The 27,466-nt window shown below is 44.1% G+C and overlaps 6 protein-coding genes across 7 annotated transcripts; 5 read left to right on the plus strand and 1 right to left on the minus strand.

The window, feature by feature from the left end:
* The first annotated feature begins 371 nt into the window (after positions 1-371).
* On the plus strand, positions 372-6,429 carry LOC112886126 (dolichyl-diphosphooligosaccharide--protein glycosyltransferase subunit STT3A). Its single transcript, XM_025951915.1, has 23 exons — positions 372-573; positions 674-736; positions 1,011-1,066; positions 1,172-1,243; positions 1,331-1,436; positions 1,519-1,569; positions 2,098-2,193; positions 2,274-2,333; positions 2,402-2,515; positions 2,608-2,694; positions 3,104-3,207; positions 3,387-3,482; positions 3,743-3,863; positions 3,944-4,024; positions 4,114-4,254; positions 4,340-4,573; positions 4,660-4,803; positions 4,898-5,084; positions 5,165-5,262; positions 5,398-5,477; positions 5,626-5,713; positions 5,820-5,909; positions 6,002-6,429. The coding sequence occupies exons 1-23, from the start codon at positions 442-444 to the stop codon at positions 6,056-6,058; spliced, it is 2,358 nt and encodes a 785-aa protein (XP_025807700.1). The 5' UTR covers positions 372-441; the 3' UTR covers positions 6,059-6,429.
* Positions 6,430-6,705: 276 nt separating this feature from the next.
* On the minus strand, positions 6,706-9,941 carry LOC112886129 (probable transcriptional regulatory protein At2g25830). Its single transcript, XM_025951919.1, has 7 exons — positions 9,758-9,941; positions 9,533-9,648; positions 9,155-9,216; positions 8,559-8,715; positions 8,051-8,331; positions 7,540-7,660; positions 6,706-7,208 (listed from the first exon to the last, which is right to left on the minus strand). Exons 1-7 carry the CDS (start codon positions 9,852-9,854, stop codon positions 7,116-7,118), a joined length of 927 nt encoding a protein of 308 aa, XP_025807704.1. The 5' UTR covers positions 9,855-9,941; the 3' UTR covers positions 6,706-7,115.
* Positions 9,942-10,468: 527 nt separating this feature from the next.
* LOC112886125 (chaperone protein ClpB1) lies at positions 10,469-14,138 on the plus strand. The gene is made up of 6 exons (XM_025951914.1): positions 10,469-11,975; positions 12,103-12,384; positions 12,479-12,819; positions 12,917-13,196; positions 13,295-13,492; positions 13,589-14,138. Exons 1-6 carry the CDS (start codon positions 10,638-10,640, stop codon positions 13,889-13,891), a joined length of 2,742 nt encoding a protein of 913 aa, XP_025807699.1. The 5' UTR covers positions 10,469-10,637; the 3' UTR covers positions 13,892-14,138.
* Positions 14,139-14,516: 378 nt separating this feature from the next.
* Positions 14,517-15,147, plus strand: LOC112888025 (glucan endo-1,3-beta-glucosidase GIV-like). The gene has a single exon (XM_025954362.1). It carries the CDS (start codon positions 14,751-14,753, stop codon positions 15,000-15,002), a length of 252 nt encoding a protein of 83 aa, XP_025810147.1. The 5' UTR covers positions 14,517-14,750; the 3' UTR covers positions 15,003-15,147.
* Positions 15,148-15,337: 190 nt separating this feature from the next.
* Positions 15,338-19,711, plus strand: LOC112887295 (periodic tryptophan protein 2). 2 transcript variants are annotated; one of them, XR_003227545.1, is made up of 8 exons: positions 15,338-16,611; positions 16,963-17,214; positions 17,299-17,391; positions 17,556-17,927; positions 18,327-18,671; positions 18,756-18,983; positions 19,087-19,386; positions 19,459-19,711. XR_003227545.1 is itself a non-coding variant. In XM_025953435.1 (7 exons), the coding sequence occupies exons 1-7, from the start codon at positions 15,418-15,420 to the stop codon at positions 19,255-19,257; spliced, it is 2,655 nt and encodes an 884-aa protein (XP_025809220.1). In that variant the 5' UTR covers positions 15,338-15,417; the 3' UTR covers positions 19,258-19,711. The 2 variants fall into 2 exon arrangements, 1 of the variants encoding a protein (XP_025809220.1); XM_025953435.1 differs by having other exon boundaries at positions 19,087-19,711.
* Positions 19,712-19,976: 265 nt separating this feature from the next.
* Positions 19,977-27,466, plus strand: LOC112886334 (vesicle-fusing ATPase-like). The gene is made up of 21 exons (XM_025952205.1): positions 19,977-20,282; positions 20,972-21,067; positions 21,153-21,237; positions 21,315-21,365; positions 21,544-21,714; positions 21,808-21,962; positions 22,041-22,149; positions 22,647-22,746; positions 22,828-22,883; positions 23,465-23,530; positions 23,627-23,709; positions 24,291-24,424; positions 24,700-24,910; positions 25,494-25,625; positions 25,708-25,768; positions 25,853-25,912; positions 26,118-26,176; positions 26,282-26,369; positions 26,521-26,643; positions 26,861-26,926; positions 27,009-27,466. Exons 1-21 carry the CDS (start codon positions 20,107-20,109, stop codon positions 27,150-27,152), a joined length of 2,226 nt encoding a protein of 741 aa, XP_025807990.1. The 5' UTR covers positions 19,977-20,106; the 3' UTR covers positions 27,153-27,466.

The raw sequence follows: 27,466 nt of genomic DNA on the forward strand, positions 1-27,466 counted from the left end.
AATCAACGACCTAGATTGTTCGCTCCCCTCGAATTTTCACATTAGTCCTTGGGCTTTATCAACGTGGCACATTCTTCATTATTTCCAATTTATCACTCCAAAAACCATCTATTCCATCATTTGGACTGGCGACCATGCTCATTTTCTGCAAGATAATTTCCCCATCCAAACATGGAATCTATTAACTCGAGATTAACCTTCCTATAACTATAACCAATAAAAAAGCAACAGGCTTTATAATGGGTAGAGAGGAGTTGAGAACCTTTCAGCGGGGGTACCGTTACATGAATGACACTATGTCAGGGGTTTACTAGCAAAAGCGCAATAAATCCCGAGTCCCCTGTCCCCGGAGCTGGACTGGTGCTCGGTTCGCGATCGCGAGGTCTTCGTCTCCGCGCTGGGATTTCCGCGCCCTCCACCCACAACCAACGAGCGGCTGCAATGGCGGAGCCCGAGGTCTCCTCCGCGACGGCCGGCGGCGGCGGACGACTCCGCAACGCCTTCGGCGGCGTGCTCTGCGCCTTCACGCTCCTCCTCATCGGCGTCGTCGCGTTCTCGATCCGCCTCTTCTCTGTGAGATCCGTTTTGCCCCCGAGGCTCCAGATCCAGTTCGGTGCTCGCAAACCGCTCCCGGAATTGTGAGTGCTCATCCTTTATCTCTGTTGGCGCGCAGGTAATCAAGTACGAGAGCGTGATCCACGAGTTCGACCCCTACTTCAACTTCCGCGTCACTCAGGTGGGATTGCTGGTTCCGTTCATTTCACTTTTTCGTTTCGTTCTGGAGTATGTGAAATTGAGCTCAGGCCATAGGATATTACTGTGCTGTATTGATTTCGAGCTTGGGTGTTGGGAGTGTTCTGGGTTTTGGAAATTGACTGTTGTCTGGTAGATTTAGTTTACTAAGAGATGATTAGTGAAAGGATAAAGCAAGCGAAGGTCACAGAGGGGCATAAATTGTTGGCTCAGCCAGGTATATGTCCATATCTGGTCTAAATTTTCCCTTGTTACAGTTTTTGTCGAAGAATGGAATTTACGAGTTCTGGAACTGGTTTGATGATAGGACATGGTAAGAGAGCTCCAACCCCAATTGTTCAATACTGCGCGACTACTATGTACAATGGAATATGCCACACGAATAGTTGGCTGATTTTTGCTGTTGTTGCTGTTTTAGGTACCCTCTTGGCCGTGTGATTGGTGGCACTGTGTATCCTGGTTTGACATTGACTGCTGGAACTATTTGGTGGTATGTCATCAAAGGGACACACTCTAGTGTCTTGCATTCTGTCTGATTACTGCAAAATGTGCCTAAAGTATTTGTTTGTTCCTCTAGGTTGGTGAACTCTCTTAACATCCCATTGTCTGTGGAGACAGTTTGTGTGTTCACAGCTCCAATTTTCTCGGCAAATGCTGCTTGGGCTACTTACCTGTTAACAAAGGTTGTTTTTTCAAGGAATTATGGTCTCTCAGACTATTCTTAACCATCTGCAAATTATGTGCTTACTTTGACTTTTGCTATAGGAAGCAAAGGGCACTGGAGCTGGATTAATGGCAGCAGCCATTTTGGCAATGGTAAATTGCACCAACAACTTACCTACCACTTTTGGCCATGATAAAAGAAAAGGCTAAATTGGTACAAATAAACGTATTTGCTTGATTTGTTGATATCTAGCCATATTCATGTCATGGTTGAAATGGCAATAAGAATTTTCTTTGATTAAGTTAGAGGTATTGTTAGTTAATAACTTAATATCATCTTAAACATTCAAGTAGGTATAAAAAGAAGAGTGCTATACTTATGATTGCTGATTTGTTTATCCTAAATTGATATTTCTAAACTCGTTGCGAGTTACTGAATGGCTGACTGAATCTGTGTTATGTTGATACTTGCGTACTTGACAATTTGAATTTCTTGCAATACATTTTTACAGGATTTTGTTTACGTTGTGAAATTGTAACGCATTCAGATAGCAGCACAACGTTTAATTTCTATCTACTCTCCTAGTTCATAGAATACTGCATTATCAAAGCATTTATTCTTCCATACCCTAACAATACTGCATCGTTAATTGGAGTGTTGTTCTCTTGACATCATCACAGGTCCCCTCGTACATCTCAAGATCTGTTGCAGGCAGCTATGATAATGAAGCTGTAGCAATATTCGCCTTGATATTTACATTTTATCTGTATGTAAAGGTAATGGTCCTCAAGATGTGTCTTTCATTTTGCTTCTTTTGACATAATTCAATTCTGACCTGTATGCAAATGATATACAGACACTGAACACAGGGTCGCTCTTTTATGCAACACTCAATGCTCTCTCGTATTTCTACATGGTAAACTTTTTGAATTTTGATCCATGTTTTCCAAATGTATTTTATAATCATATACTAGTCTTTTCCAGGTGTGCTCTTGGGGAGGCTACACATTCATTATCAACCTTATCCCAATGCATGTTCTCTTGTGCATTGTAACTGGTCGTTATTCTTCGCGGCTCTACATTGCATATGCTCCCCTTGTAAGTGCATAAGCTTCCTCCTGTAGGTTTGCTCTTCTTGCCAGAGTGCTTGTCCAGAACTATGGCTTATCATATCAATGTTTGTTTTGCAGGTTATACTTGGAACACTTCTGGCAGCCTTAGTACCTGTGGTTGGTTTTAATGCAGTAATGACCTCGGAGCACTTCGCATCATTTCTGGTACCTAGATGTCTTCTCTCCTTTCTTGATTTTTCTCCATCCCACAGAACACTTTCCTTGCCGACTCTTGCAAATGTTTTGCATCTTGAGTTTGGGTTTCAAATTTTAGTATTCCTGATTTCTCAAGTATGAGAGGATGTTGGAGTAAGATAAAATGCATTTCCTAAATGTTGAGACCAGATGCAAGCATGCATTGACATTCTTCATTGCAGTTCATATATAGTATATGCACAATAAATAATTCCCATATTTCACAATATTTGTGCAACTACATTGACAGTGCAGACATACTAATAGAATCTGTGTAGAAGTAACAAGGCCATATCATTGCTAGTTTGGTACCACTACCATATTAAACAAATGCAAAATTGCACTTTCAATATTGTTGATGACAGTGTACTTATTGCAGGTGTTCATAATCCTTCATGTGGTTGCTCTTGTGTATTACATCAAAGGGCTTTTGTCTCCTAGGCTGTTCAAAGTTGCTATGACTCTTGTCATTTCTGTTGGCTTGTAAGTCTCTAACCTTACCAATCTTTCATAATACACAATAAACGTTTAGCCATCTAGCTATATCTTTGGACCTGAAACCAACAAACACCTCATCCTCAAAATATAGATACGACTGTTTCTCTTAGTCAATCTACCATCATCTCAACCTCCAAATGCTGATTGCAAGATCATTCCTGCAGAGCTGTTTGTTTTGCAGTAGTAGCTGTGCTCGTCGCGCTGGTGGCATCTAGTCCAACAAAAGGCTGGAGTGGCCGCAGTTTGAGTCTACTTGACCCGTAAGTTCTTCTAAAATGAATACTTAATTATAACCTGAACTGACCTGGGAACTGATAGACATGTAATAATACTTAAATATAACCTGCTGTTAATGGTTTTATTATTTTATTGTGGCTGGCAAAATAATGTCATCCTTTGATTCTTAGCCTCTGAGACAAAAAAGTGGTGTATATAGATATTGCCACATCTTAAAGTGTCCTGTTGTGTTTGTTCTGCTTCTCTTGTATTAATTGCCCCTTCATTCTTGCTTTTCTGACAGAACTTATGCAAGCAAGTATATCCCGATCATTGCCAGTGTCAGTGAACACCAACCTCCTACCTGGCCCTCTTATTTTATGGATATCAATGTGCTGGCCTTCCTGATTCCTGCTGGGATTATTGTAAGAAATACACCTTTTAAATTGAAATTGTACCAGCAACAGTCTTAGTTCTGAATAATCAATATCTACATGATCTACAGTCATGCTTCTTGCCTTTGTCCGACGCAAGCTCCTTCATGGTCTTGTACTTAGTCACTGCAGTTTATTTTTCTGGAGTAATGGTAAGAATCCTTGCAGTAGGAAAACTCTTATAATATCATATGTTTTCAATTTTATTTGTTAACTTTCTGGTGCATCCATGCTTTGATAGGTGCGGCTTATGCTTGTCCTTGCTCCTGCTGCATGCATTCTATCTGGGATTGCTCTCTCTGAAGTTTTCGGGGTCCTCACACGATCCATTAAATTTCAGCTGTCAAAATTATTTGATGATACCTCTGCTGCCGTTTCTGCTGTACGGTTGCTTCTTCATTTTCTTTGTAATAATTGATGTACCCTTCCCATCACTTGTTGACAATATGTTTCTTCTGGAACTAAAGTCAGGTGACAGTAGCACAGAGAGTTCTACAAATTCAACAAAAAGTGAAAATAGGAACGAAAAATCTGAAACAGCTCCAAAGGAAAAAACATCAAAGAAGAACCGAAAGAAGGAAAAAGAAGTGGCAGAGAGTGTTCCTGTAAAGACTAAAAAGGAAAAGAGGCTTGTGGTTCTACCTTTTGAATTATCTATTATGGGTATTTTGTTGCTGATTGTGTTAGGTGGTTTCTATGTGGTAAGTCCTCAGTTCTGTCTTATCCAAAAGATTGTGTCTTCATAGAAAGAGTGGCATCTTTACTGTTGTTGATGCCACTTTTGCAGGTCCATTGTGTATGGGCAGCAGCTGAAGCGTACTCTGCGCCTTCAATTGTTCTGACATCTCGCTCACGTGATGGATTGCATGTTTTTGATGATTTCCGTGAAGCTTATGCATGGCTGAGCCATAACACAGATGTTGACGACAAGGTATGCTCACAACTCATCCCTTGGCTTACTCTAAGGTTGAACTGGCTTACTCTTGAACTGGCTTTTATCCTTACAGTAAGATGTTTTACTCCAGGTTGCTTCCTGGTGGGACTATGGTTACCAAACAACTGCAATGGCCAACAGAACTGTGATTGTAGACAATAATACCTGGAACAACACTCACATAGCTACAGTTGGTACAGCAATGTCATCCCCGGAAAAAGCAGCTTGGGAAATCTTCAATTCTTTAGATGTCAAATATGTGCTTGTTGTCTTTGGAGGTTGGTGCTTGGTGGCGCATAGGGGGAAGATTCAATTTACCTTTTGTCCCAAATCCTGACATTGGATGTTTCCTTTACAGGGCTTGTTGGCTATCCTAGTGATGATATCAATAAGTTCCTTTGGATGGTTCGCATAGGAGGTGGTGTATTCCCTCACATCAAGGAGCCAGATTATCTTGTGAGTTGTAAACTCCTATATTTCATGAATATCTTATACACACCCTTTTGGTAGCATAAGAAAAAAATAGTAAAATATACACGCATTTGCTTCCTTCTTCCTTTATTCTGATTTCTGAGTTAATATTATCAACAGCGGGATGGCAATTACCGTGTCGATGCTCAAGCCACTCCAACTATGCTGAATTGCCTCATGTACAAGCTTTGCTATTACAGGTTTGGTACACTGATGTAGTAAACATTATTGTTTCCTTGAACATGCAGGAGATCTGCGTATCTTTGTCCTCAGCAAACCAATTTTAGTTGGAAAATCCAATCACCATTCATGCCCCCTGTTGACATTTACTTCCTTTGTGCCTTCTAGGTTTGTGGAGACTGATGGAAAAGGCTTTGACAGAGTAAGAGGATATGAAATAGGAAAGAAGCATTTCAGGCTAACACATTTTGAGGAGGTATTATGATGCTACTCTCTGTTCCAATTCGTAACTGTTTGAAATTTCACCTATTTTCTAACTCGACCCTTTGCTTGATGTTTACCCATCTTGGTGCTGAATAAAGGTATTCACAACTCACCATTGGATGGTCCGTATTTACAAACTGAAGCCCCAAAAGAACAGGGTTCGAGGCAAGTTGAAGAAGTTGAAATCTGTAAGGACGACAACCTACCATTATGACTTGTCCTTATTTGTGACTTGTGTGCCCATCCTAAACACATTTTATGGCTATTTTTGTACCTGCAGAACGCCAAAACTAGTTCCACCCTTGCGGCAGGCCGAAAGAAGAACCCATGGCAATAGATGAAGTTAACTATAGTGTCATTTACTTGATACTTGCTGTTGCTAGGTCAACTGCACTAAGCTTGTGAACCAGAAAACCACAGAACTAGATTAGAGATATCTGCACTGTTGTTGTATTCGACCCTTGTTATGTTCTTGGAACCGGCCAGGGTGCTGATGAAATTTTTGATAGACCCGAGCAAGTTTTTCGCGACCTTATCTGGCAATACATTTTAGTGTCACGTGCACCGAAGGTGTCAAGGTTGTCATACGGTGAAAGGTGTCGTTTAGAACGATGTCATTATGGTTGTTGGTATATTCGGTTTCATTAGAGATTTGAGGGTGAATCAAGCGCCTTGAAGTTTCAATGCAACTATTTTATTGGCCAAAAATATAATTATGAGTTGCTTTGTTATTTCTTTTATTGGATGTTGCTTGCTATTTTGTGCTGAGCTGACAAGTTCTTCCCTCATCTCATGCAAGCATTGATGCATGCACTATGCAAGAAGTGCATAAGATTGTGTGTAGCGGTTAGTTTTACAAATTTCGGATCCCAAGCAAACACTGAGTGCTAGGGTCTAGCTGCATAATTTCCGATGTGATCTAGCACTGAATCCAGTGCATATGAAACCGATCAAGAGGATCTGTATATGTTCAGCATTTCTAGATTCTCCACAAACCTGAGCACATTGCCATTCATTTCAGTGTGCCAAAGCATTTTCATTACAACGTTCATCACGACCAACAAGTGGGTCAGTGTTATCATATTATTTTACAATGACTTCTCAAATTTGCTATCTGAACAAAAAAATTTCCCGAAACGGAATGAATGGGCAAAAATCCAAGGTAAAGATATGAGTTTGAGACTATGCTAGTATGCAGATGTATTAAAATATGTTGTTTCATCAACTCCAGTTTTCAGGAACTGTAAAATTGGTAATGCCCAACTGTCATTCTGTCAAGCATCACAAGCTCAACTATCAATATTTATCCCGTAAATGGATGAGAAGTGAACACGCTCTACAAAGGGTCATCGAGTGTCTTGAATTGAAAGCTAGACTGTAGCTCATCAATTCACTCACTTTTGGTCTGTATAGACAGCATCAACGTCATCAAGCTCCAGCAATTTTGATACAAGCTCCTTGTTTAGTTCCATGGCCTCATCATCCACCTACAACAACAATATGGAAAATGTCAGATACTATGATGCTTGCAACAAAAGAATCCAAATGTGCAACATGATTATGGTCTACATTATAAAGAATTAGAAAAATTGGTCTTTATAGATTCAATTGTCATTTGTTTACACACTAATCTTGGTTGTCTTGTAATACCGATAACAAAATAAATAGCCAAAATATAATTACTAAGAAGGTTTTTGCATGTATTAAACCGTTTATTCAAGTATGGCGGCAACCTTCTCTCAGAGAAAAACTATTATAGCATTAATTCCCTATCTTGTAACTCTGCAGGCTTGACCATAGAAAGGGAAAACAGCATACCTCAACTGGGTTCACAGGAAGAAGTTCGTAGCCATTATCAGTTTCAAACTTCACTCCTTCCTCTTGTAGCTTCGATAGCACAACTGGATAGTTTTCTGATGTAGTAACTATCTTGTAAAACCTAGGACAGAAAGGGGAAGTTTTCAGATGAAAGGAGAATTTCTACGAAGGAATTTTGTGGCTAAATGCACTAAACAAGAAAGTAAAAGTACCAGGAATCTCGCATGAAATTTGTATAGTAGCTATAGAGCCACCTTAAATATGGTCCCGAAATTAAAGCATGCTAAGTGCCTAAGTACAGAAATTGTTGAGTTCATTTTGTTCTCTGACTTTGAACAAAACATTTCTGTATGCCTTTGAAAAAGCGACCACATAACCTAATTTGGTTTAACTGGTACTTAAAAGGAAAATGGACAGACAAACAAATGTATTGTAACTTAAATTTTCATTGATGTTCTAGTAAACACTGTCACGTCAAGCAAAAATGCATGCACTTTATATGAATAAGTACCTTTCTATTCCTTCTTCAGAGTCATCATCATCATCATCAAAATTTGGTTCAAGGACATCATCAGCACCAGCATCTAACGCAACGGAGAGCAGTTGATCCTTATCAGCATCAGTAACTTTTATGTTCACCACTCGAGCTTGTTTGAATCTGAAGGTAACAGACCCAGGATCAGCCAATTTCGCTCCGCAGTCTTTTACCACATTTCTAATGTCAGCAACTGATCTTGTAATTTTGTCAGTTAGGACCTCGACGATCATACCTACTCCACCAAAACCATAGACCTGTGAAAATGCTTCATATATTTAAAAACATATGTAAAACACATAAGAAAAGAATATCTGCACTCTGAATAACTCCTAACAGACAAGCCTATTCTATATATGGACCGACCAATTTTATTTTGCGCATACAAATATAGTATATTGCCACTAGACAAGCGATATCTATGTCATAAAATGAGAATCTGTTAACAAAGTATCACATCAGACTAGCAGCAGAGAAAGATTACCTCATAAACCTTTTCTGTGTAAGTATCTTGGTCCTTTTCTGATGCCCTTTTGATGTTACGCTCCAAAATTTCTCTGGGGATATCAAGTTCCCTAGCTTTCTCCAATATTGCTGCTAAAGCTGCGTTGGACGAAGGGCTTGGGCCACCCTTCTTAATGCTGTATGATGCCCATAAAAAGAGACAGATTAATTTATATGAATGGCACCTTGCGCTATAATGCTTGGTCTTGACATGCCATTTTAACAAGGCCTACCTCTTGCTAGGATTCAATGACACTCACTCTACTAGGTACTAATTAGGTAATTATTAATCATCGAACACAACAGCAATGCCCTAAACAGACATATGTAAGTAAAAACAGGTAAGCTACTCATGGATAATGTATAGCAGACATGTATTGTGTCATATCCGGGTTATTTAAAACAACAAAAAAGAAAATGACATCCAGGTTATTCAAAGAGATGGTGGCAATAGATGTCAGCAGGCAACAACGTAATGAATTAACATATGCTCAAAACAGTTCAAATTACAAAATCAATTGGAATACCAAGCTGTGATGAAGATAATGCAAGATCACAGGGTCCAGCAGCACCTACGCAGCAACAATTTCTTTTCCAATTTTGCTGTTGCGCTTCATCTTTTTCAAATTCTGGGCATCCTGAACCGAAGAAAATTTGGTGTGAAAATACACATTGAGAAGTTAAAGCTAGCTAAACTAAACAAGCAACGGATGTTTATTCCTGTTATTTGTTTATCTGTACGCATTTATCCTTATGCAAAATAAATTGATACTACTTAGCAGCAAAGCTTGCTCAGAGACATGGAAAATACTAAACATATGACATTTGTTGCTACATCTGCGTCCACTTCCATTATTCCAGACAGAGGCTTGCCAACCAAAATATGCATAGCGAGTCGTCAAATTTCGAACTACCGTAACATTGTGCAAGAATATCATGCCAAGAGCCCATCACCTTCCTTCCGGCGATCTTGCAGGAGCGTCGTCCCATGCAGAGCGGCTGGAACGTCGAAATCCTTCGCCTCGCCTCATGCCTCCGGAACAGGCCGGCGTTGCCAGTAGCTTCATTCCCTGACGACACCAACCAAACAATCAAAACACCAAACATTTCGACAGCCCAAGAGAACTAGATCCGCGGCGGAGGTGAGAACGGGCGCGCGAGCGGGGACGGGCGGGTTACCGCGGAGGAGAGAGGCTCTCCGGAGAGCGGACGCGGAGGAGGACAGAGACGAGGCCCTGTGGAGGAGCGCCCCAAGAGCCCGCGCGGCGGACGCCATGGTGCCTGGTGGGCTGGTGGCCGCGGGAGACGAAGCGCGCGCGGCAACTGTTCGACGATTGCGGCGCCCGGAGAGAGTAGTCGGCTGGGCGGAACCGGATCTGATGGGGATTGGAGGGGAACGGTTCAGATTTCACGCTTGCCATGCCCTACGGCAAATCTGAACCGTTGGATCCACCGTGCGCTGCCAGTCTGCAGCGTTGACACCTGGACTGGCTGTCCGAGACATGTCATCACCGCATACCAAAGTTGTCAGTTGTCACGTGCCTACTCCGCTAGTCTCTCTATACTGGAGGCGTGTGGGTGTGGATGACTCGTGGGCCCACGCACACGACTCACAAGGACCCGCTACGCCGTGCCCCACCTGCCAGAGACTACTGGAACGGCATCAAAGCCGACACCGACCAGCCGCGTCCGGAAGCGCCCCAAGCGTCGCGCATCGGAGGCACTCCCGTTAACGATCCAACGGCCCGCAGGCGCGAGGGCCCGCATGTCATAGAAGGCTCTCGCGCCCTCCAGCTGCTTCGCTCCCTGTCCCGTCCCTTCCTTCCGGGCTTCCACGCTCTTCTGGACTCCCGCGGAACTCTCCACTCCGCCTTCTTATGCTCACCGCTCTCCGACGCCGAGGCACAGTTCAAGCAGACACGCTAGCTGAAGCAAAGCAATTTCCGCAAGCACCTGGTGATCATATCTCGCTCAGATCAGAAACCAAGAGAGAGGTAGAGAGATTTCATTGCCGCTTGCTGTAGCAGAGTGTGAGGAGTAGCAGAGAGTGGCAGCAGCCATGAATCCCGACAACTTCACGCACAAGACCAACGAGGCGCTGGTGGCGGCGCACGAGATGGCGTCGGAGGCTGGCCACGCGCAGCTCACGCCGCTGCACCTGGCGGCGGCGCTGGCGGCGGACAAGGGCGGCATCCTGCGCCAGGCCATCACGGGGGCGTCGGGCGGCGACGGGGCCGCCGGGGACTCGTTCGAGCGCGTGCTGGCCAACGCGCTCAAGAAGCTGCCGTCGCAGTCACCGCCGCCGGACTCGGTCCCAGCGTCCACGGCGCTGATCAAGGTCATCCGCCGCGCGCAGTCCGCCCAGAAGAAGCGCGGGGACTCCCACCTCGCCGTCGACCAGCTGCTGCTAGGCCTGCTTGAGGACTCGCAGATCTCCGACTGCCTCAAGGAGGCCGGCGTGTCCGCGGCGCGGGTGCGCGCCGAGCTCGAGAAGCTCCGCGGCGGGGAGGGCCGCCGCGTCGAGTCCGCGTCCGGGGACACCAACTTCCAGGCGCTCAAGACCTACGGCCGCGACCTCGTCGAGCAGGCTGGGAAGCTGGACCCCGTCATCGGCCGCGACGAGGAGATCCGCCGCGTGGTGCGCATCCTCTCGCGCCGCACCAAGAACAACCCGGTCCTCATCGGCGAGCCCGGAGTGGGAAAGACGGCCGTCGTTGAAGGCCTCGCGCAGCGCATCGTCCGCGGCGACGTGCCCAGCAACCTCCTCGACGTCCGCCTCATCGCGCTCGACATGGGCGCGCTCGTCGCCGGCGCCAAGTACCGTGGCGAGTTCGAGGAGCGGCTCAAGGCCGTGCTCAAGGAGGTTGAGGAGGCCGAGGGGAAGGTCATCCTCTTCATCGATGAGATTCACCTCGTCCTCGGCGCGGGCAGGACGGAGGGGTCCATGGACGCGGCCAACCTGTTCAAGCCTATGCTAGCGAGGGGTCAGCTCCGGTGCATCGGCGCCACCACGCTGGAGGAGTACCGCAAGTACGTGGAGAAGGACGCCGCGTTCGAGCGGCGGTTCCAGCAGGTGTTCGTCGCCGAACCGAGCGTGGTCGACACCGTCAGCATTCTGAGGGGGCTCAAGGAGAAGTATGAGGGGCACCATGGTGTGAGGATCCAGGACCGCGCCCTCGTCGTCGCCGCGCAGCTCTCCGCGAGGTACATCATGGGTCGGCACCTGCCTGACAAAGCCATAGACTTGGTGGACGAGGCCTGCGCCAATGTCAGGGTGCAGCTCGACAGCCAGCCGGAGGAGATTGATAACCTCGAGAGGAAGAGGATTCAGCTTGAAGTTGAGCTCCACGCGCTCGAGAAGGAGAAGGACAAGGCCAGCAAAGCCCGGCTGGTTGAGGTGCGTATCTGAATTACTGAATTTTCTTGTCATCTGAATTACTGATTTTTCAAGTAATGTCTCGAGTAAACAAATCCTCTTGTGTTCTGTTTCGTACTGATGTTGCTTAACTGTGGCAATCCTTCAGGTCAAGAAGGAATTGGACGATTTGAGGGACAAGCTGCAGCCCCTGACCATGAAGTACAGGAAGGAGAAGGAGAGGATCGACGAGATCAGGAAGCTGAAGCAGCGCCGCGAGGAGCTGATGTTCAGCCTGCAGGAGGCCGAGCGCCGGATGGACTTGGCTCGTGTGGCCGACCTCAAGTACGGCGCCCTCCAGGAGCTCGACGCCGCTATCGCCAAGCTCGAGGGCGAAACAGGGGAGAACCTGATGCTCACTGAAACCGTCGGCCCTGAACAAATTGCAGAGGTACGATTGCAACTACAGAAATTTCCAGAGCATTACTGATTCTCTTGGCATGCATTGTGCATCGTGCTGAAATGGTGATCTTTCTTGTGAGCAGGTGGTGAGCCGATGGACCGGCATTCCGGTGACCCGGCTTGGGCAGAACGACAAGGAGAGGCTGGTTGGCCTGGCTGATAGGCTGCACCAGAGGGTTGTCGGCCAGACGGAAGCCGTGAACGCTGTTGCAGAGGCGGTGCTGAGGTCGAGGGCCGGTCTCGGCCGGCCGCAGCAGCCCACAGGCTCCTTCCTCTTCCTGGGTCCGACTGGTGTGGGCAAAACCGAGCTCGCCAAGGCCCTCGCCGAGCAGCTGTTCGACGACGAGAACCTGCTTGTTCGCATTGACATGTCCGAGTACATGGAGCAGCACTCGGTTGCTCGTCTGATCGGAGCACCACCTGGGTATAGCAAATGCAGTCCTCATTTTTATTTCAGTGACATCAAGCTTGCAAACAACTGAATTTTAGATGCTGACTTGGGATTTCTATCGTGGCTGAAGCTATGTTGGCCATGAGGAGGGTGGACAGCTGACTGAGCAAGTGAGGAGGAGGCCGTACAGCGTGATCCTCTTCGATGAGGTGGAGAAGGCGCACGTTTCAGTGTTCAACACCCTGCTCCAGGTGCTCGACGACGGAAGGCTCACCGATGGGCAAGGCAGGACGGTGGACTTCAGGAACACCGTGATCATCATGACATCCAACCTCGGCGCCGAGCACCTTCTCGCCGGGATGGTGGGCAAGAACTCCATGAAGGTCGCTCGCGATCTCGTCATGCAGGAGGTATGCACTCGAACCATCCAGAACCATCTATATGCATTCAGAATTTCTCTTTTTTCTCTGCAGTGTGATGCTCAATTCTTGTGGTTTTGTGTGTGCAGGTGAGGAGGCACTTCCGCCCTGAGCTGCTGAACCGGCTCGACGAGATCGTGATCTTCGATCCCCTGTCCCACGAGCAGCTGAGGAAGGTCGCTCGCCTTCAGATGAAGGACGTGGCCGTCCGTCTTGCAGAGAGGGGCATCGCGCTGGCCGTCACCGACGCTGCCCTGGACGTCATCCTTTCACTGTCTTACGATCCGGTACGTGATCATAGCATCCATCGGAGTTCAGAAAACTTATCGTGCGTTTCGATTGCTTTGATGCTGACTCCGTTCTGTGGTGTTCATCAACAACAGGTCTATGGCGCGCGGCCCATCAGGAGGTGGATCGAGAAGAGGGTAGTGACGCAGCTGTCGAAGATGCTGATCCAGGAGGAGATCGACGAGAACTGCACGGTGTACATCGACGCCGCGCCCGCCAAGGACGAGCTGGCCTACAAGGTGGACCGGAGCGGCGGGCTGGTGAACGCCGAGACGGGCCAGAAGTCGGACATCCTGATCCAGGTCCCAAGCGGCGCCGGCAGGAGCGACGCCTCGCAGGCCGTGAAGAAGATGCGGATCATGGAGGAGGACGACGAGGACGGCATGGACGAGGAGTAGAGGCCCGGCGTGCCGAGGAGCGCCCCGCCCTGCTCCGGCGGCGTCCTCGACTGTTCGCCAAATAAGCGTGTAGATAAGTCGTGTTGCGAAGGCACAATGTGACGCTTGTGAAGATGATGTTTTTCTGAAGTCTGATGCTTTTTGTAAGGTGGTGTTTGTCAAAACATCTCTAGCGGAATCCATGGATGAGTGATGCTTTTGTAAGTTGCAAGTACGTTTGACGCCGCAAAAAAGTGTCTCGAGTACATTTGTGAAGGGCCAAACTGATTTTGATACTCCCTCATCTAAAAAAAAAAGATGGAACTCTCATGAGGAGTCAAACAATTTAAAATTTAACTAAATTTATAAAAATAGTATTAATATTTATATTACAAGACAAGTACCACAAGATTAATCATATAATATATTTTTATACTAATGATACAAATGTTAGTTTTTTTATATAAATATGATCAAACTAAATTTGATCAAACTGAAGTTGTTTTGAATTTTTTTTCTTCATGGGATGGAGGGAGTATCAAAATCAGAATAACACCTCGGAATAATATGGAGTTCTGAAGCAAACTTTGTTCAATTTCTTTGATAATCTGATCTTTTGCAATCTGGGTTTCAGAGTTATCTGAAATCAAAATGGTAGGTACGCAAGCCTGAAACTCCGAGGAGCGTGTTCGGTGGCAACTGGCAACGGGGGAATCTGGCAAGAGGCGGGCGCACGCCGCACAAACCGTAGCTTGTTTTCTGAATGCACGCGCTGCGGCATCAGCAGCCGGAGCTCGGAGGGCCATGGTGAGCTGCCGCACGTCTTGGAAGAGGATGAGGGTTGGATGGTCTTGGTCATCACTCCGCCGCTGCGGCTGCAATGATGGGCGCCATCCACGCCGCGCTTGAGAAGGCCGGGGCGCCGGGCGTGAGCAGGGTCGTCGTGTCGGAGAGCGGGTGGCCGTCGGCCGGCGGTTTCGCGGCGACCGTGGAGAATGCGCGGAGGGAACGCCTGATGGACCAGGCCTACCGGGGCACGCCCAAGAAGCCCGGGCGTGCTGGAGACGTACGTGTTCGCCACTTCGCCATGATCAACGAGAACCAGAAGGCTGAAGGCCGGGGATCCGACTGAGAGGAACTTTGGGCTCTTCTACCCAAACATGCAGCCTGTCTACCCGATTAACTTCCCCAGTTAGCATGGTTTCCTGCCATGATTGCGGAATAATAGAGCTGAAGCCAACTTTTCCCAATATATAGAGATCTTAAAATGCTTTCAATTCATGTCACTGAGTCGATTTTTTTTTTGTAAAATCCAACAAAAGTTCAGCACTGAAACGAAATGTACAATTTGTGAAACGGCTGCTAACTTGGGCCAAATTGTTTCGGTCCAACCAAACAATAAGGCCCATCAGAAGCTACAAACCCAAGTCAATCAAAAATCAAAATCCACTAAAACCCTCTCGTCGTCGTCGAGCCGGTTCCCCTCCGCCAAAACCCTAGCCGGCCGCCCACCGCCCCGCCTCCCCCTCCTCTGCTCTTCTCCCGCCATGAACTACCGCTTCCAGAACCTCCTCGGCGCGCCGTACCGCGGCGGCGACGCCGTATTCGCAGGCGATTCCCCCGTCCTACTCTCCGCGGTCGGCAACCGCGTCGCCTCCACCGACCTCGCCGCCTCCTCCTCCCTCACCCTCCCCTTCGAGTCCTCCTCCAACGTCACCCGTCTCGCCGTCTCTCCCTCGGGCGACTTCCTCCTCGCGGCCGATGACAACGGCCGCGCGCTCTACGCCAACCTCCGCCGCCGCGCCGTCCTCCACCGCGTCTCCTTCAAGGGTGCGCCGTCAGCCGTCCGCTTCAGCCCCGACGGACAGCTCATTGCGGTGGCCGTCGGGAAGGTCGTGCAGATCTGGCGGTCGCCGGGGTTCCGCAAGGAGTTCTTCCCCTTCCACCTCCTCCGCACCTTCCCAGGCTTCGCCGCCGGCGTGACAGCATTCGACTGGTCCCCGGACTCCGCTTTCCTCCTCGCGTCCTGCAAGGACCTGACAGCTCGGCTCTTGCCCGTCAAGAGTGGACTAAGAGGCAAGCCCTTCCTCTTCCTTGGCCACCGCGCGGCTGTCGTTGGGGCCTTCTTTGCCACGGATAAGAAGACAGGGAGAGTCAGGGGGGTTTATACAGTCTCCAAGGATGGAGCTATCTTTACATGGAATTTAGTGGAAGGAAATGAAGACAGTGATACTTCACCTCCACCATCACCAGGGACGCCCGAGCAGGGGTCGGAACAGAATGATGCCATGGAACTGGATGGCGGGAGCAGGAAAAGGAAGAGTTTGGGAGAATCGGGAAAATCGGACACTACTTTGCTGCATTTGGCAAAATGGGAGCTGCAGGAAAAGCACTTCTTTATGCAGTCACCAGCCAAGTTAACAGCATGCGATTACCACCGGGAGCTTGACATGGTGGTTGTAGGATTCTCTAATGGAGTATTTGGCCTGTACCAGATGCCAGACTTCGTGTGCCTCCACTTGCTGTCAATATCAAGGGAAAAGATCACCACTGCTATTTTCAATAGTTTGGGGAATTGGCTTGTTTTTGGATGTGCCAAACTTGGGCAGCTGCTGGTATGGGAGTGGCGATCGGAGAGCTACATTTTGAAGCAGCAGGGACACTACTTTGATGTGAACTGCATCACATACTCGCCAGATTCTCAGTTATTGGCCACTGGAGCTGATGATAACAAAGTCAAGGTTTGTGCTAAGCAAAGCATTTACAATCTCTATTATTGCCTGCACTTGTTTTTTGCTTTGCGCGATCTCAATATATGTGAGAAAGTAGAATCTCATTACACATGATTTTTTGTTATTTTGTTATGCATTCTTTTTTTGCCGAATCGTTGAAACTTAATGTTTCTTATGATGACCTTTTGCCTGATCACCCAACTACACAAGCAAATGTTGCATAATACGGCCAGAGAAACCTTGCTTCATATTTTAGCCCAAACTACGAATCTGATTCTTCAGCTTCATATGATTAGAATGGAATCCTGTGCTTGTCTCATTGAGCTGCTACTCATACCAAGCTTATTCAATGTGTTGCAGGTCTGGACAGTTTCTTCTGGGTTCTGTTTCATAACATTTTCAGAGCATACAAATGCTGTTACTGCAGTTCATTTTATGGCTAATAACCATTCTCTTCTAAGTGCCTCCCTTGATGGGACAATCCGAGCATGGGATTTGTTTCGCTATCGCAATTTCAGGACATTTACCACCCCTTCGCCTAGGCAGTTTGTTTCTTTAACTGCAGACCAGAGTGGCGAAGTAATATGTGCTGGAACACTTGATTCATTTGAGGTGTGTGTAAGCTGCGACCCTTTCCCCTCCACAATTTCAGTTCAAGTTTCCTGTTTCCTTGACAACCAAAACATCTTCATGCAGATATTTGTTTGGTCAATGAAAACTGGTCGATTGTTGGATGTACTCAGTGGCCATGAAGGACCAGTGCATGGTCTAATGTTTTCACCAATCAATGTAAGAGATAATGCTTTGCTGTATTTTGTTAAATTTTCTGGTTTTCACAACTACAGTTAGTTAGAAAAAGGCAATACTTTTTGACTCCCATTTGTTGCATTACATTTTCTGTTCTCTGTGCTCTGTAACTTCATTGAAACAATAAACTTGGCTTTGTTTGGTAGGCTATTCTAGCTTCATCATCATGGGACAAAACTGTTCGCCTTTGGGATGTATTTGAGAGCAAGGGTGCAGTGGAGACTTTTCAACACTCACATGATGTTCTTACTCTGGCTTATCGACCCGATGGAAGGCAGATAGCATGCAGTACTTTAGATGGCCTAATCCATTTCTGGGACCCATCTGATGGTTTGCTGATGTATACAATTGAGGGTCGCAGGGATATTGCTGGGGGTCGCCTCATGACTGACAGGAGATCTGCAGCTAATACAAGCATAGGGAAGTACTTCACTACATTGTGCTATTCTGCTGATGGAAGTTATATTTTAGCTGGAGGAAACACCAAATATATCTGCATGTATGATGTTGGAGAACAGGTCAGCAAATCTTTCTTGTGAGAATTGTAACTTTGAGGCATAATTTTATATCAACAATATTAAAAGTGTCCCCAAATCTTACCTTTGAGGCATTGTGGTTATGCATTTTGCATATTCTCTACAAACTTGCTGGACATTATCTATTACTGTTTTCTATCCAATGTTGTGTCGTGCAACTTGGTATCAGAAATATTGGTGTCATTGTAAGGCATTGACATTTAGTTAGCAACCCGGATCTTAAGCCACTTTCTGAATTTTCTCCTTATAAAATAATTTTTTATTGTGTGAGCCTAATTGTTTGTCACACATTACAAGGTTTGAATTTCGAAATGCGCGTGCCTTATATTTTGGGAAGTTAGATAGGGAATCACCCTTGTTTTTATGTTTTTCTTTGAGCAGGTGCTGTTGCGCAGATTCCAGATCACTCGCAATCTCTCATTGGATGGAGTTCTTGATTTTCTAAACTCAAAGAAGATGACAGATGCTGGTGCATTAGATCTCATTGATGATGAAGACAGTGATGTTGAAGAAGGAATTGATCAACATACAAGAGGAAATTTAGGGCTTGGTTTACCTGGATCAATGGCAAATCGTGGAAGACCCATAGCTCGGACAAAATGTGTCAAGTTCGCTCCAACTGGAAGATCTTTTGCTGCAGCTACCACTGATGGTGTTCTGTTGTACTCAGTTGATGAATCCTTTATTTTTGATCCAACAGACCTTGACATTGACGTTACACCTGAGGTATTTACTTCATCATGCCCTTTCTTGCGGTGTGTTGCCTCATAACGTTATACTGATCAATTTGCAAATTTCTGTAATTTGTAGAAAGTTGAGGAAGCGCTTGCAGAAAACCAACACCAGAGAGCCCTTATACTTAGCCTTCGGCTAAACGAGGACTCCTTAATTAAGAAGTGCATATTTGCTGTGGAACCATCCAATGTAAGAGCAATTTGTTCTGCAATTCCTTACAAGTATCTCCAAAGATTGATCGATGCATTTGCTGATCTTTTGGAAAGTTGCCCTCATCTGGAATTTATCCTCCTGTGGTCTCAGGTACCATCCTCATTTTCTTCTCGCTCCCCTCTACTGAAGCTGTAGATTTAGTTTAGCATACCATTTTTTATCTAATTCTTCCCCACTTTCTTTTTAATCACAGGAGCTATGTAAGGTTCATGGTCACTATATTCAACAGAACTCCAGAACCTTGCTTCCTGCTCTGAAATCGTTGCAGAAGTCTATAACAAGGCTGCATCAGGATTTGGCAGACACTTGCTCTTCTAACGAGTACTTGTTGAAGTATCTGTGCTCTGCTGGTACAAAGAAATAAGTTGTGTTGAGAAATGCCAAGTCCAGTGAGTACAATTTTGCCGGTCAATATGACTGCAATTTCCACAGAAGGTTGATGTGTTTGCAATCACAAAGAAGGATGTGAGCGCACTGAACTTCCACAGATGAGGTTCATTCTTGAATCCTGCTTGTGCTTGATGGGCATTCTTGCTTAATGACATGGGTGGTGTCTGTTCTGCAGTAATGCTCAACATAGTGAAGCAACATGATTGATCCTCAGGATGAATTTGTGCCAAGTCCAGCAGGAATTTGGGTGGTTTTGTCGTAGTGGTCGTGGACCGTGGATAGTTGGTGTTTTTTTTAATGTATTTTCCATCGTTGTATCAGGATGCAATGTGCATCCCCAATTGAAAAAAATCTTGCCCAATTTTGTTAAAAAAAACGAGATACAAATTGCTAAAGGCATGCAAAATGATAACTTATGTGATCTCAAATACCAGTTGCCGGAGTCTTAAAACGGAATTTGATAACTTATGTTCAGAGGCCAAAGTGGACTTGACTATTATTCACAACTATTATCGTTTCTGCTGTGATGTTTCTGATCGACAGATGTACATCTGAAATGTTATGCGCTGGCATAGTTTGTCTGCAACGTGGATTTTCCAGAGCCTGGCAAAAATGTCGTGTAAAATATAAAGGCCCATTTGGCCCGTGAGCCCAATGGAATATATCTAATGGGGCCCAAAGGCCCTTCCTTCAGACCGAAGCGAGAGCACACGCACGCCAGCGGGCTCAGAACACAACCGCGGAGTCTTTCCTCTTCGCGAGCAGCGCGTCATCACGCGCTTGCACGATCTCCTCCCGCGAGCGAGATCTCACCACCGCAGCCATGGCGGGGAGGTACAACCAGGGGTACGGCGGCGGCGGTGGCGCGTCCATGGAGGTGGTCAGCACGCCGAACCAGGAGCTCGCCCTCACCAACTGCGCCTACGTCTCCCCAGGCGACCTCCGCCGCTTCCCCAACGCGCTCGCCCTCGTCGCCGACGTCTGGGTCTTCACCCTACGATATCCTTTTCTAGATGAATCTCGTAATCGATCCATGCTGTTCTGAGATCTCTCTCGCACGAGCCTGCCTGGCGCTTTAATCTGGTCTGGTAGCTTCAGTTCGAATCCCCGGTGTAGAGAATTCCGCGTTGATGTTTTGATTTCTGTAGCATATTTAAACTTCTGGCCATCTCGTGGTGATGAGTCGGATATTCGATTGCATTGAAATTTCGGTCGTCGTGGAATTTATCTCAGCATCGATGCCCCGTTTGGCTTAAGTATAGACTTGTAGTGGACTCCACTAATTATGGCCCTTCAGATAAGGGAATTGGTAACTGTTACTGAAACTTTTGATCTGGTCCATGCCATTTGCTTGCCCTGAAAAAGCCTTGAATTGTGAACCAACTTCGAAATCTACCATCATTTTGAAAGCATGGATGACTATTGATCTGTTTTCTTAGCATATTAGCATGTTAGTGTTGTACTGTTATTTATCATTTTAATGTTGTGCTCAAGTTTTGTAGTCAGTTCACCAGTGTGACTGTTGGTGTTGTCGCCCCAAAATCTAGTTATTTCAAAAATAACATAACCTTGCTTCAATTTTGAGAAGATTTGGCAGAATCCTGTGCGAATTTGATAATATTGTGTGTTGTCCTTCCTAAGGATTTTTACCTTTTCCCTCTCATGTTTGATTCTTAACGAATGTCCACTGCCCATGATGCTGTTACAAGTGGGCGCATTGCTCTGAATGCTATTCAGCGTAGGCAGGCGAAGGTTTCAACTGGGGATTCTGTTACTGTTAGCAGGTAGGAAGTTTTGACTGTCCACTGAAATGAATATCTTTATGGTGTTGTGTTGCTTTACTGTTTAACATGATAATGTTTTGTCCAGTTTTGCCCCCCCTGATGATTTCAAGTTGGCATTGCTCACTTTAGAACTAGAGTATGCCAAGGCAAGAGCCAACAGAAATGACGAGGTAAGCTATAACTGTTTATGATGCAGATCTTGCTAGTGCTTGATCAATGTGGTCTCATGCTTTATCTTGGCTCTCAGCTGGATGCTGTTGTGCTTGCCCAACAACTTCGGAAGAGGTTTCTGGATCAGGTATGGCACAATCAGTTGCCGTAATTTCTTCAAGTAGAGTTCTTTTTCATTGGGTTAATTTAATGTGAATGCTATTCATGATATGTCATTTGTGCGTTATTGGATTATGGATTGCTGTAGTTTATTACTGTCTACTTATTATATGCCCTAAATGTTGATCTGCTGGTTTTGTTTACAGGTCATGACCTCAGGGCAAAGGGTGCCATTTGAATTTTATGGAACAAACTATTTATTCACTGTCAATCAAGCTTTGCTAGAGGGTCAAGAGAGTTCCACACAATTGGACAGAGGATTCCTATCAAGTGATACATACATCATATTTGAGGCTGCTCCTAATTCAGGAATTAAGGTTCTCCCAAACATTCTCTATGATTATTAGTACTCATTTTAGTGGCGGATGTGGCACAAGCATGATCTACACCCTGTTTTTATTATATTGTAGGTGATCAACCAAAAGGAAGCTGCTAGCAGCAAGCTTTTCAAGCATAAAGAGTTTAACCTCGAAAAGTTGGGGATTGGTGGGCTAAGCGCTGAATTCACTGACATATTTCGTCGGGCATTTGCTTCAAGAGTATTTCCTCCTCACGTTGTTAGTAAGTAAGTATGGTATATGGATCACTACTTTTGCTACTTTTTGTAACTGGATGACCTTTCGCTAACTACCAAATTCTGCAGATTGGGCATCAAACATGTAAAGGGTATATTGCTATATGGACCTCCTGGTACTGGCAAGACTCTTATGGCCCGGCAAATTGGAAAGTTGTTGAATGGAAAAGATCCCAAGGTATGGATTACAAGTCTGCCATTTACCTAACTATTTGTGCGATGCCTGTTGTACCATCCACTTTCTACACTTATTTGAAGGACATTTTACTATATTTGAACCTTAGATTCAAAACTTGGATTGTGGAAGTTTGTTTATCCACAATTTTTAATGGATCAGAACTGAAAATAACTTTTCAGGTACTCTCAGTTTTGTTATTGTAAATACCGATCAAACGAAAAAGCTATAATCCTAGTCCATGTCGTGTCAATAAATTGCTGTGCACTATTAATAGTATACTTGAATGTAGGTCAGGTAGCCAGTGGCCATTGGGTCTTTACTTGTTTGATTTGTCAAAACTAACACCATAATCCCAGAGGCAAAGCTAGAAAATTTAGCCTGCCGGCTCAAGTATATGTTAGTCATATTGTCCATATGTAAGAGGGTTTGTAAAACCTGTGGACTTTCAAAAAAAAAAACTGTGCAGTCAACTTTGAATATCTTTTTTCCAAGCTCAGATTGTGAATGGACCTGAAGTTCTGAGCAAGTTTGTTGGAGAAACAGAGAAGAACGTGAGAGATTTGTTTGCTGATGCTGAAAATGAGCAGAAGACACGAGGTATGTTACCTCATCAGGAAAAGCCTTCACATATTTATTTGTGGAATGGACCCTTTTCAAAACATCATTCTTTTGACACAGGTGATCAGAGTGACCTCCATGTTATCATATTTGATGAAATTGATGCCATCTGCAAGGTGAAGTTCTGTTCCCTTTACTTTACGTCATCATCTGTATTCTTCTATTTCATTTGCCTACAGCTTTCACAAAATTCCATATTTCTCAAATACAACATGGTGCCAGATCAAAAACTTAGATTTCAACTATCATATCACTAGTCCACTAGACAAGCACAGGGTGTTCTTATCAGTTTAGATCTCAGTGGAGTCTGCAAGGGTACTAGTGCTTTTTTCCCTTGTACTTGTTGCGTTTGAGAAACAAATTCGTTTTAATTTGTTACATGAGTTATCCTTTAAACTGTGTTGCTACGGTGGGTGATCATGTATTGTAGGAAACATGTTGGCAAGGATACCTTGTATTAAGAAGCATATTGTCTTTTGGATACCATTGTTTCCATGAAACCATAACCTATGATATACTGTCCCTTAATATTTTCTTAACTCCCACATTGAGCTCTTTCATCTCTGTAGATCTTCTGTAGTTTGCAATTTTTGTCTATTGGATGCATCACTGCACTGCATAATTCGATCACTACAGCATCATCCATTTTCATTTAATACAATAGCCAAGTTTGCCTAAATGAAATCTAATTGTGCAGTCTAGAGGATCAACCCGTGATGGTACAGGTGTACATGATAGCATTGTAAACCAGCTCCTGACAAAGGTGCGTTCTCTAGAATCTGCAGTTTACATTTCTTTTTCTTTTACGTTCTATACATTTATATAATACTGAGTTATGATCAAAATTTGTACCTTTTAGATAGATGGTGTTGAGGCATTGAATAATGTGTTGCTTATTGGGATGACAAATCGTAAGGATTTGCTTGATGAAGCTTTATTGAGGTAATTTCTGTTTCTCTTTGCTTCATTTTTCTAGTTATTTCGTGAAGTCATCAGTTTAGTAGTTTAGGACCTGTTTGGATGTTGTTGTTCTATAAAACTGTGGTATGAAGAAACTGTAACTTTACAGACTAGAGGGGTGCACAGACACTGTTCAGAAAGAAAAGATGTCCTGGGTGGAGTTTCTAAAACTAACAAATAATACTATACAGTTTTTGCAATGCTGTGGTTTTCAAATACAACATTTGTTGCACTCAAACACCTTATAGCTTTCCAAAACCATAGTGTTAACTTTGTATCCAAACAGGCCCAGTAGCCCGATATGTGTCATACTGAAACAGTGGAGTTGCTTGATGAGACAAATAGGTATATCAATTGCGTCTATCAATGAATTCAAACTAGATCCTGAAAAACATACTAGATCATTGGATCGAATCCATGCAGTGCCAGTTTATCATTTATTTTGCACCTTCGATCACTCGCTCGTGTTGATTGCTTTATGAATTCTGCACCTTAACAGCAGTTACTTTACTTTTGTTTTTCTATATGCATAAGTCATTGCCCTTTGATACATTGTGTTGCAGACCTGGACGATTGGAAGTTCACATCGAGATAAACTTGCCTGACGAAAATGGTCGTTTGCAAATCCTTCAAATTCATACAAATAAGATGAAAGAGAATTCTTTCCTATCTCCGGATATTAATCTTCATGAGCTAGGTCTGTCTTTTTTTGGTGAATTCATATACTTTCAGGCATTGCATTCACAATAGCAGAGGTTTCTAATGTTTTTCATAGCATGTACTGCTTAGTTGGCTGAATCATGCTAGTGCTATTGTTGAACTTGTAATATTTGAATTTTTCTTTTCAAATATTTATTGCAACATTACTTCTGTACATTAGCACTCAGTTTATCATTGCAAATTATTTATTTATCGAATGGATTAATGACCATTAAAACTATATCCAAATGACACCTGATCTTCTGAATGAAGCTGCAAGGACAAAGAACTACAGTGGAGCAGAGTTGGAAGGTGTTGTCAAAAGTGCTGTCTCGTTTGCTTTGAACCGGCAGATAACCATGGATGACCTCACTAAACCTTTGGATGAGGAAAGCATTAAGGTCACTATGGATGATTTTGTGAACGCACTTCATGAAATTACTCCTGCATTTGGTGCTTCTACTGATAACCTCGAAAGATGCAGGTGTGTGCTGTAATATCTTTGAAAATTAATTTAACAATATGACATTTATACATATGTCAAATGCAAAACGGTTGGATTCTTTAAAGGGTATTGCTGGGATCCCCTCTCGTTGCATACCATATATCTTCTTTCAATGAGTCTATTGGGTCTTTTTTTTTTCTGTGTAGATTTAGGTCTCCTTCTGTCCATGTTCTATAGAGCTCTGCACACACTGTTAAATATTTGAAATTTTATGGATTTTTTCTATCTTTTAGCTAGCTTAGTAGGACGTTCTCTCTTTTTTTTATTTGGGTAAATATTTTTTTGTGCTGTCATGGACAATTTAATTTGACATTAACCGATTGCATGTTGTAGCATTTTCAGCAGCTCGGCCTATGACAGTTATTTGTTTTTGGATGCTCTTTCACACATATATGTGTTTTTGTAGTTAGTATCCTGTGTACTTATTCAATAACTACTGTTTGCTTAGTTTCCTGTCATCCTGTGTGTCTTCTTTAATAACTACTGTTTGCCTCCATGTTTAGTAGAACAAAGTTATTTTTTGGTTTTATCGACAGCTTCATCTTTATTTGAAAATATGCAGATTGCGTGGTATTGTTGACTGTGGCAAGGCACATAAGCACATTTACCAAAGAGCTATGCTTCTTGTGGAGCAAGTTAAAGTAAGCAAAGGTAGCCCACTTGTGACTTGCCTCTTGGAAGGTCCTGCTGGAAGGTACAGTATCTAAAGGCTAAAAGCATGTCCTTGTTGTCTTTAAACACTTTGGTGGAAACTTATGTCACGTTTACTGCTTCAGTGGTAAATCAGCTATGGCAGCCAGTGTTGGCATTGACAGTGATTTTGCATATGTCAAAATTGTAAGTTTCCTTTATTTCTGGTTTTCCTACATACTCTATATTAAGTTATAGGACTAAATTTCTGAATTGTGCTTTTCACTATAGATATCAGCAGAAACAATGATTGGTTTCAGTGAAAGCAGCAAATGTGCACAGATTAGCAAGGTCAGTGATATTTTGCATAACACATTTGGTAGCTTATTCCAGTTAGTTAATGCAAGTATGTTGAAGAATCTATTTGAAACTTTATCCCATTTACTGTTCCAGTGTTCTTTTGCACTATTTTCTTGTTTATTTTCTCTTGCCTGGTTTGTTTTTTGTGTGCTTTCTCACAATATATTAAGTTTTATGTATCTTGTTGTAAATACAGGTTTTTGAGGATGCATACAAATCTCAATTCAGCATCATAATTCTTGATGATATCGAAAGGTACTTGAGCTCTTGATTCTAAAAGAGAACTCACTGCCATGCAACATATGTACTTCCCATTTTGCTTGTTACTGTTGTTATGAATATTCTGATATGATCTTGTAGGTTACTGGAGTATGTGGCCATTGGACCACGCTTCTCAAACTTGATCTCACAAACTCTTCTGGTTCTCCTCAAGAGGGTCCCTCCTAAGGTTTGCACAATTGCACTCTAGTATTATCCTTGAGTGCTGCAAACATGTTGGAAATTGATGCTACCTGCTCTTCCTTTTCCTTTTCTTAAAATAAGGTCAGATCCCCCTTTCCTAATCTCATTTCACCTGCATACCTCTTTGTATTTTGCAGGGAAAAAACTTGCTTGTTATTGGAACAACAAGCGAGGTAGGATTCCTAGAATCTGTTGGAATGTGTGACGTGTTCTCTGTGACCTACCATGTTCCCAAACTGAAAAAGGAAGATGCCAAAAAGGTAAGAAAAGTACCATAACGGGTTTGTTGTCTCATGAGTAGTTGGAATGCTACATTTAACGGATTTGTAAGATTGTGGCAACATGAGCACGTGGCAGGGATACTATGGAATAGAATATACTGCTTTATTGCTGCTCTCTGCATATTTGATGGTCACAGCATAGTTTAAATTTTTTGCCTAGGATTTGTTAGGTGAACATTTTCTGTTTTCTGTGCAGGTGCTGCAGCATCTTAATGTGTTTGATGAAGGAGATCTTGATGCGGCAGCAGAAGCACTGGACGATGTAACCTTCTTTCTAGAATTCTTAGTAGCTGTTCAATCAGAACCCTGAATGATCAAATACTGATAATGCTTCCTTGCTGCAGATGCCAATCAAGAAGTTGTACACACTTGTTGAGATGGCTGCACAGGGGCCAACAGGGGGAAGCGCCGAAGCAATTTATGCTGGAGAGGAGAAGATAGATATCAACCATTTATTTAGCATCTTGAGTGATATTATCCGTTATTAAGCATGCTTGGAACGGAAATGGACTATTAGGTGTCCAACTAGGAATTTGTTTGCACCTTTACTTCATCACTCCTATCATCCTCACAGCGTGTAGAGTGGTTTGGTGAGTTGTGTTTCTTTGATGCGCCTACTCGAGCTGTTGCTGTTGTGCTGATTGGATCATAGTTGAATTTCACGATGTAGCATTTTTGTATTTTTTTTCCAAAAGAGAGACCATTTTTGTATTGTATGCTGATGTGTATACAGTTGATGTGGATCCAGCTATACACCACATAATAGAACTGAATTTGATGCTCTTTCTAGAGTAAAATGCCA

Source organism: Panicum hallii, chromosome 3 (genome assembly GCF_002211085.1).
Source record: "Panicum hallii strain FIL2 chromosome 3, PHallii_v3.1, whole genome shotgun sequence".
Taxonomy (NCBI): domain Eukaryota; kingdom Viridiplantae; phylum Streptophyta; class Magnoliopsida; order Poales; family Poaceae; genus Panicum; species Panicum hallii.

Bases quoted from the DNA above. Each gene is read 5' to 3' on its own strand.
- LOC112888025 (XM_025954362.1), top strand. From the start codon at position 14,751: ATGATGGGCGCCATCCACGCCGCGCTTGAGAAGGCCGGGGCGCCGGGC.
- LOC112887295 (XM_025953435.1), top strand. From the start codon at position 15,418: ATGAACTACCGCTTCCAGAACCTCCTCGGCGCGCCGTACCGCGGCGGC. The intron at 17,215-17,298 runs GTGTGTGTAAGC...ATCTTCATGCAG, and splicing joins GAACACTTGATTCATTTGAG to ATATTTGTTTGGTCAATGAA. The intron at 17,928-18,326 runs GTCAGCAAATCT...TTCTTTGAGCAG, and splicing joins TGTATGATGTTGGAGAACAG to GTGCTGTTGCGCAGATTCCA.
- LOC112886129 (XM_025951919.1), bottom strand. From the start codon at position 9,854: ATGGCGTCCGCCGCGCGGGCTCTTGGGGCGCTCCTCCACAGGGCCTCG. The intron at 8,716-9,154 runs GTAGGTGCTGCT...GGCATCATACAG, and splicing joins GGAAAAGAAATTGTTGCTGC to CATTAAGAAGGGTGGCCCAA. The intron at 8,332-8,558 runs GTAATCTTTCTC...GCATTTTCACAG, and splicing joins ACACAGAAAAGGTTTATGAG to GTCTATGGTTTTGGTGGAGT.
- LOC112886126 (XM_025951915.1), top strand. From the start codon at position 442: ATGGCGGAGCCCGAGGTCTCCTCCGCGACGGCCGGCGGCGGCGGACGA. The intron at 1,570-2,097 runs GTAAATTGCACC...ACATCATCACAG, and splicing joins CAGCAGCCATTTTGGCAATG to GTCCCCTCGTACATCTCAAG. The intron at 5,910-6,001 runs GTAAGGACGACA...TTGTACCTGCAG, and splicing joins AGTTGAAGAAGTTGAAATCT to AACGCCAAAACTAGTTCCAC.
- LOC112886125 (XM_025951914.1), top strand. From the start codon at position 10,638: ATGAATCCCGACAACTTCACGCACAAGACCAACGAGGCGCTGGTGGCG. The intron at 12,820-12,916 runs GTATAGCAAATG...TCGTGGCTGAAG, and splicing joins CTGATCGGAGCACCACCTGG to CTATGTTGGCCATGAGGAGG. The intron at 13,493-13,588 runs GTACGTGATCAT...CATCAACAACAG, and splicing joins TTTCACTGTCTTACGATCCG to GTCTATGGCGCGCGGCCCAT.
- LOC112886334 (XM_025952205.1), top strand. From the start codon at position 20,107: ATGGCGGGGAGGTACAACCAGGGGTACGGCGGCGGCGGTGGCGCGTCC. The intron at 25,626-25,707 runs GTACAGTATCTA...TTACTGCTTCAG, and splicing joins TTGGAAGGTCCTGCTGGAAG to TGGTAAATCAGCTATGGCAG. The intron at 26,927-27,008 runs GTAACCTTCTTT...TCCTTGCTGCAG, and splicing joins CAGCAGAAGCACTGGACGAT to ATGCCAATCAAGAAGTTGTA.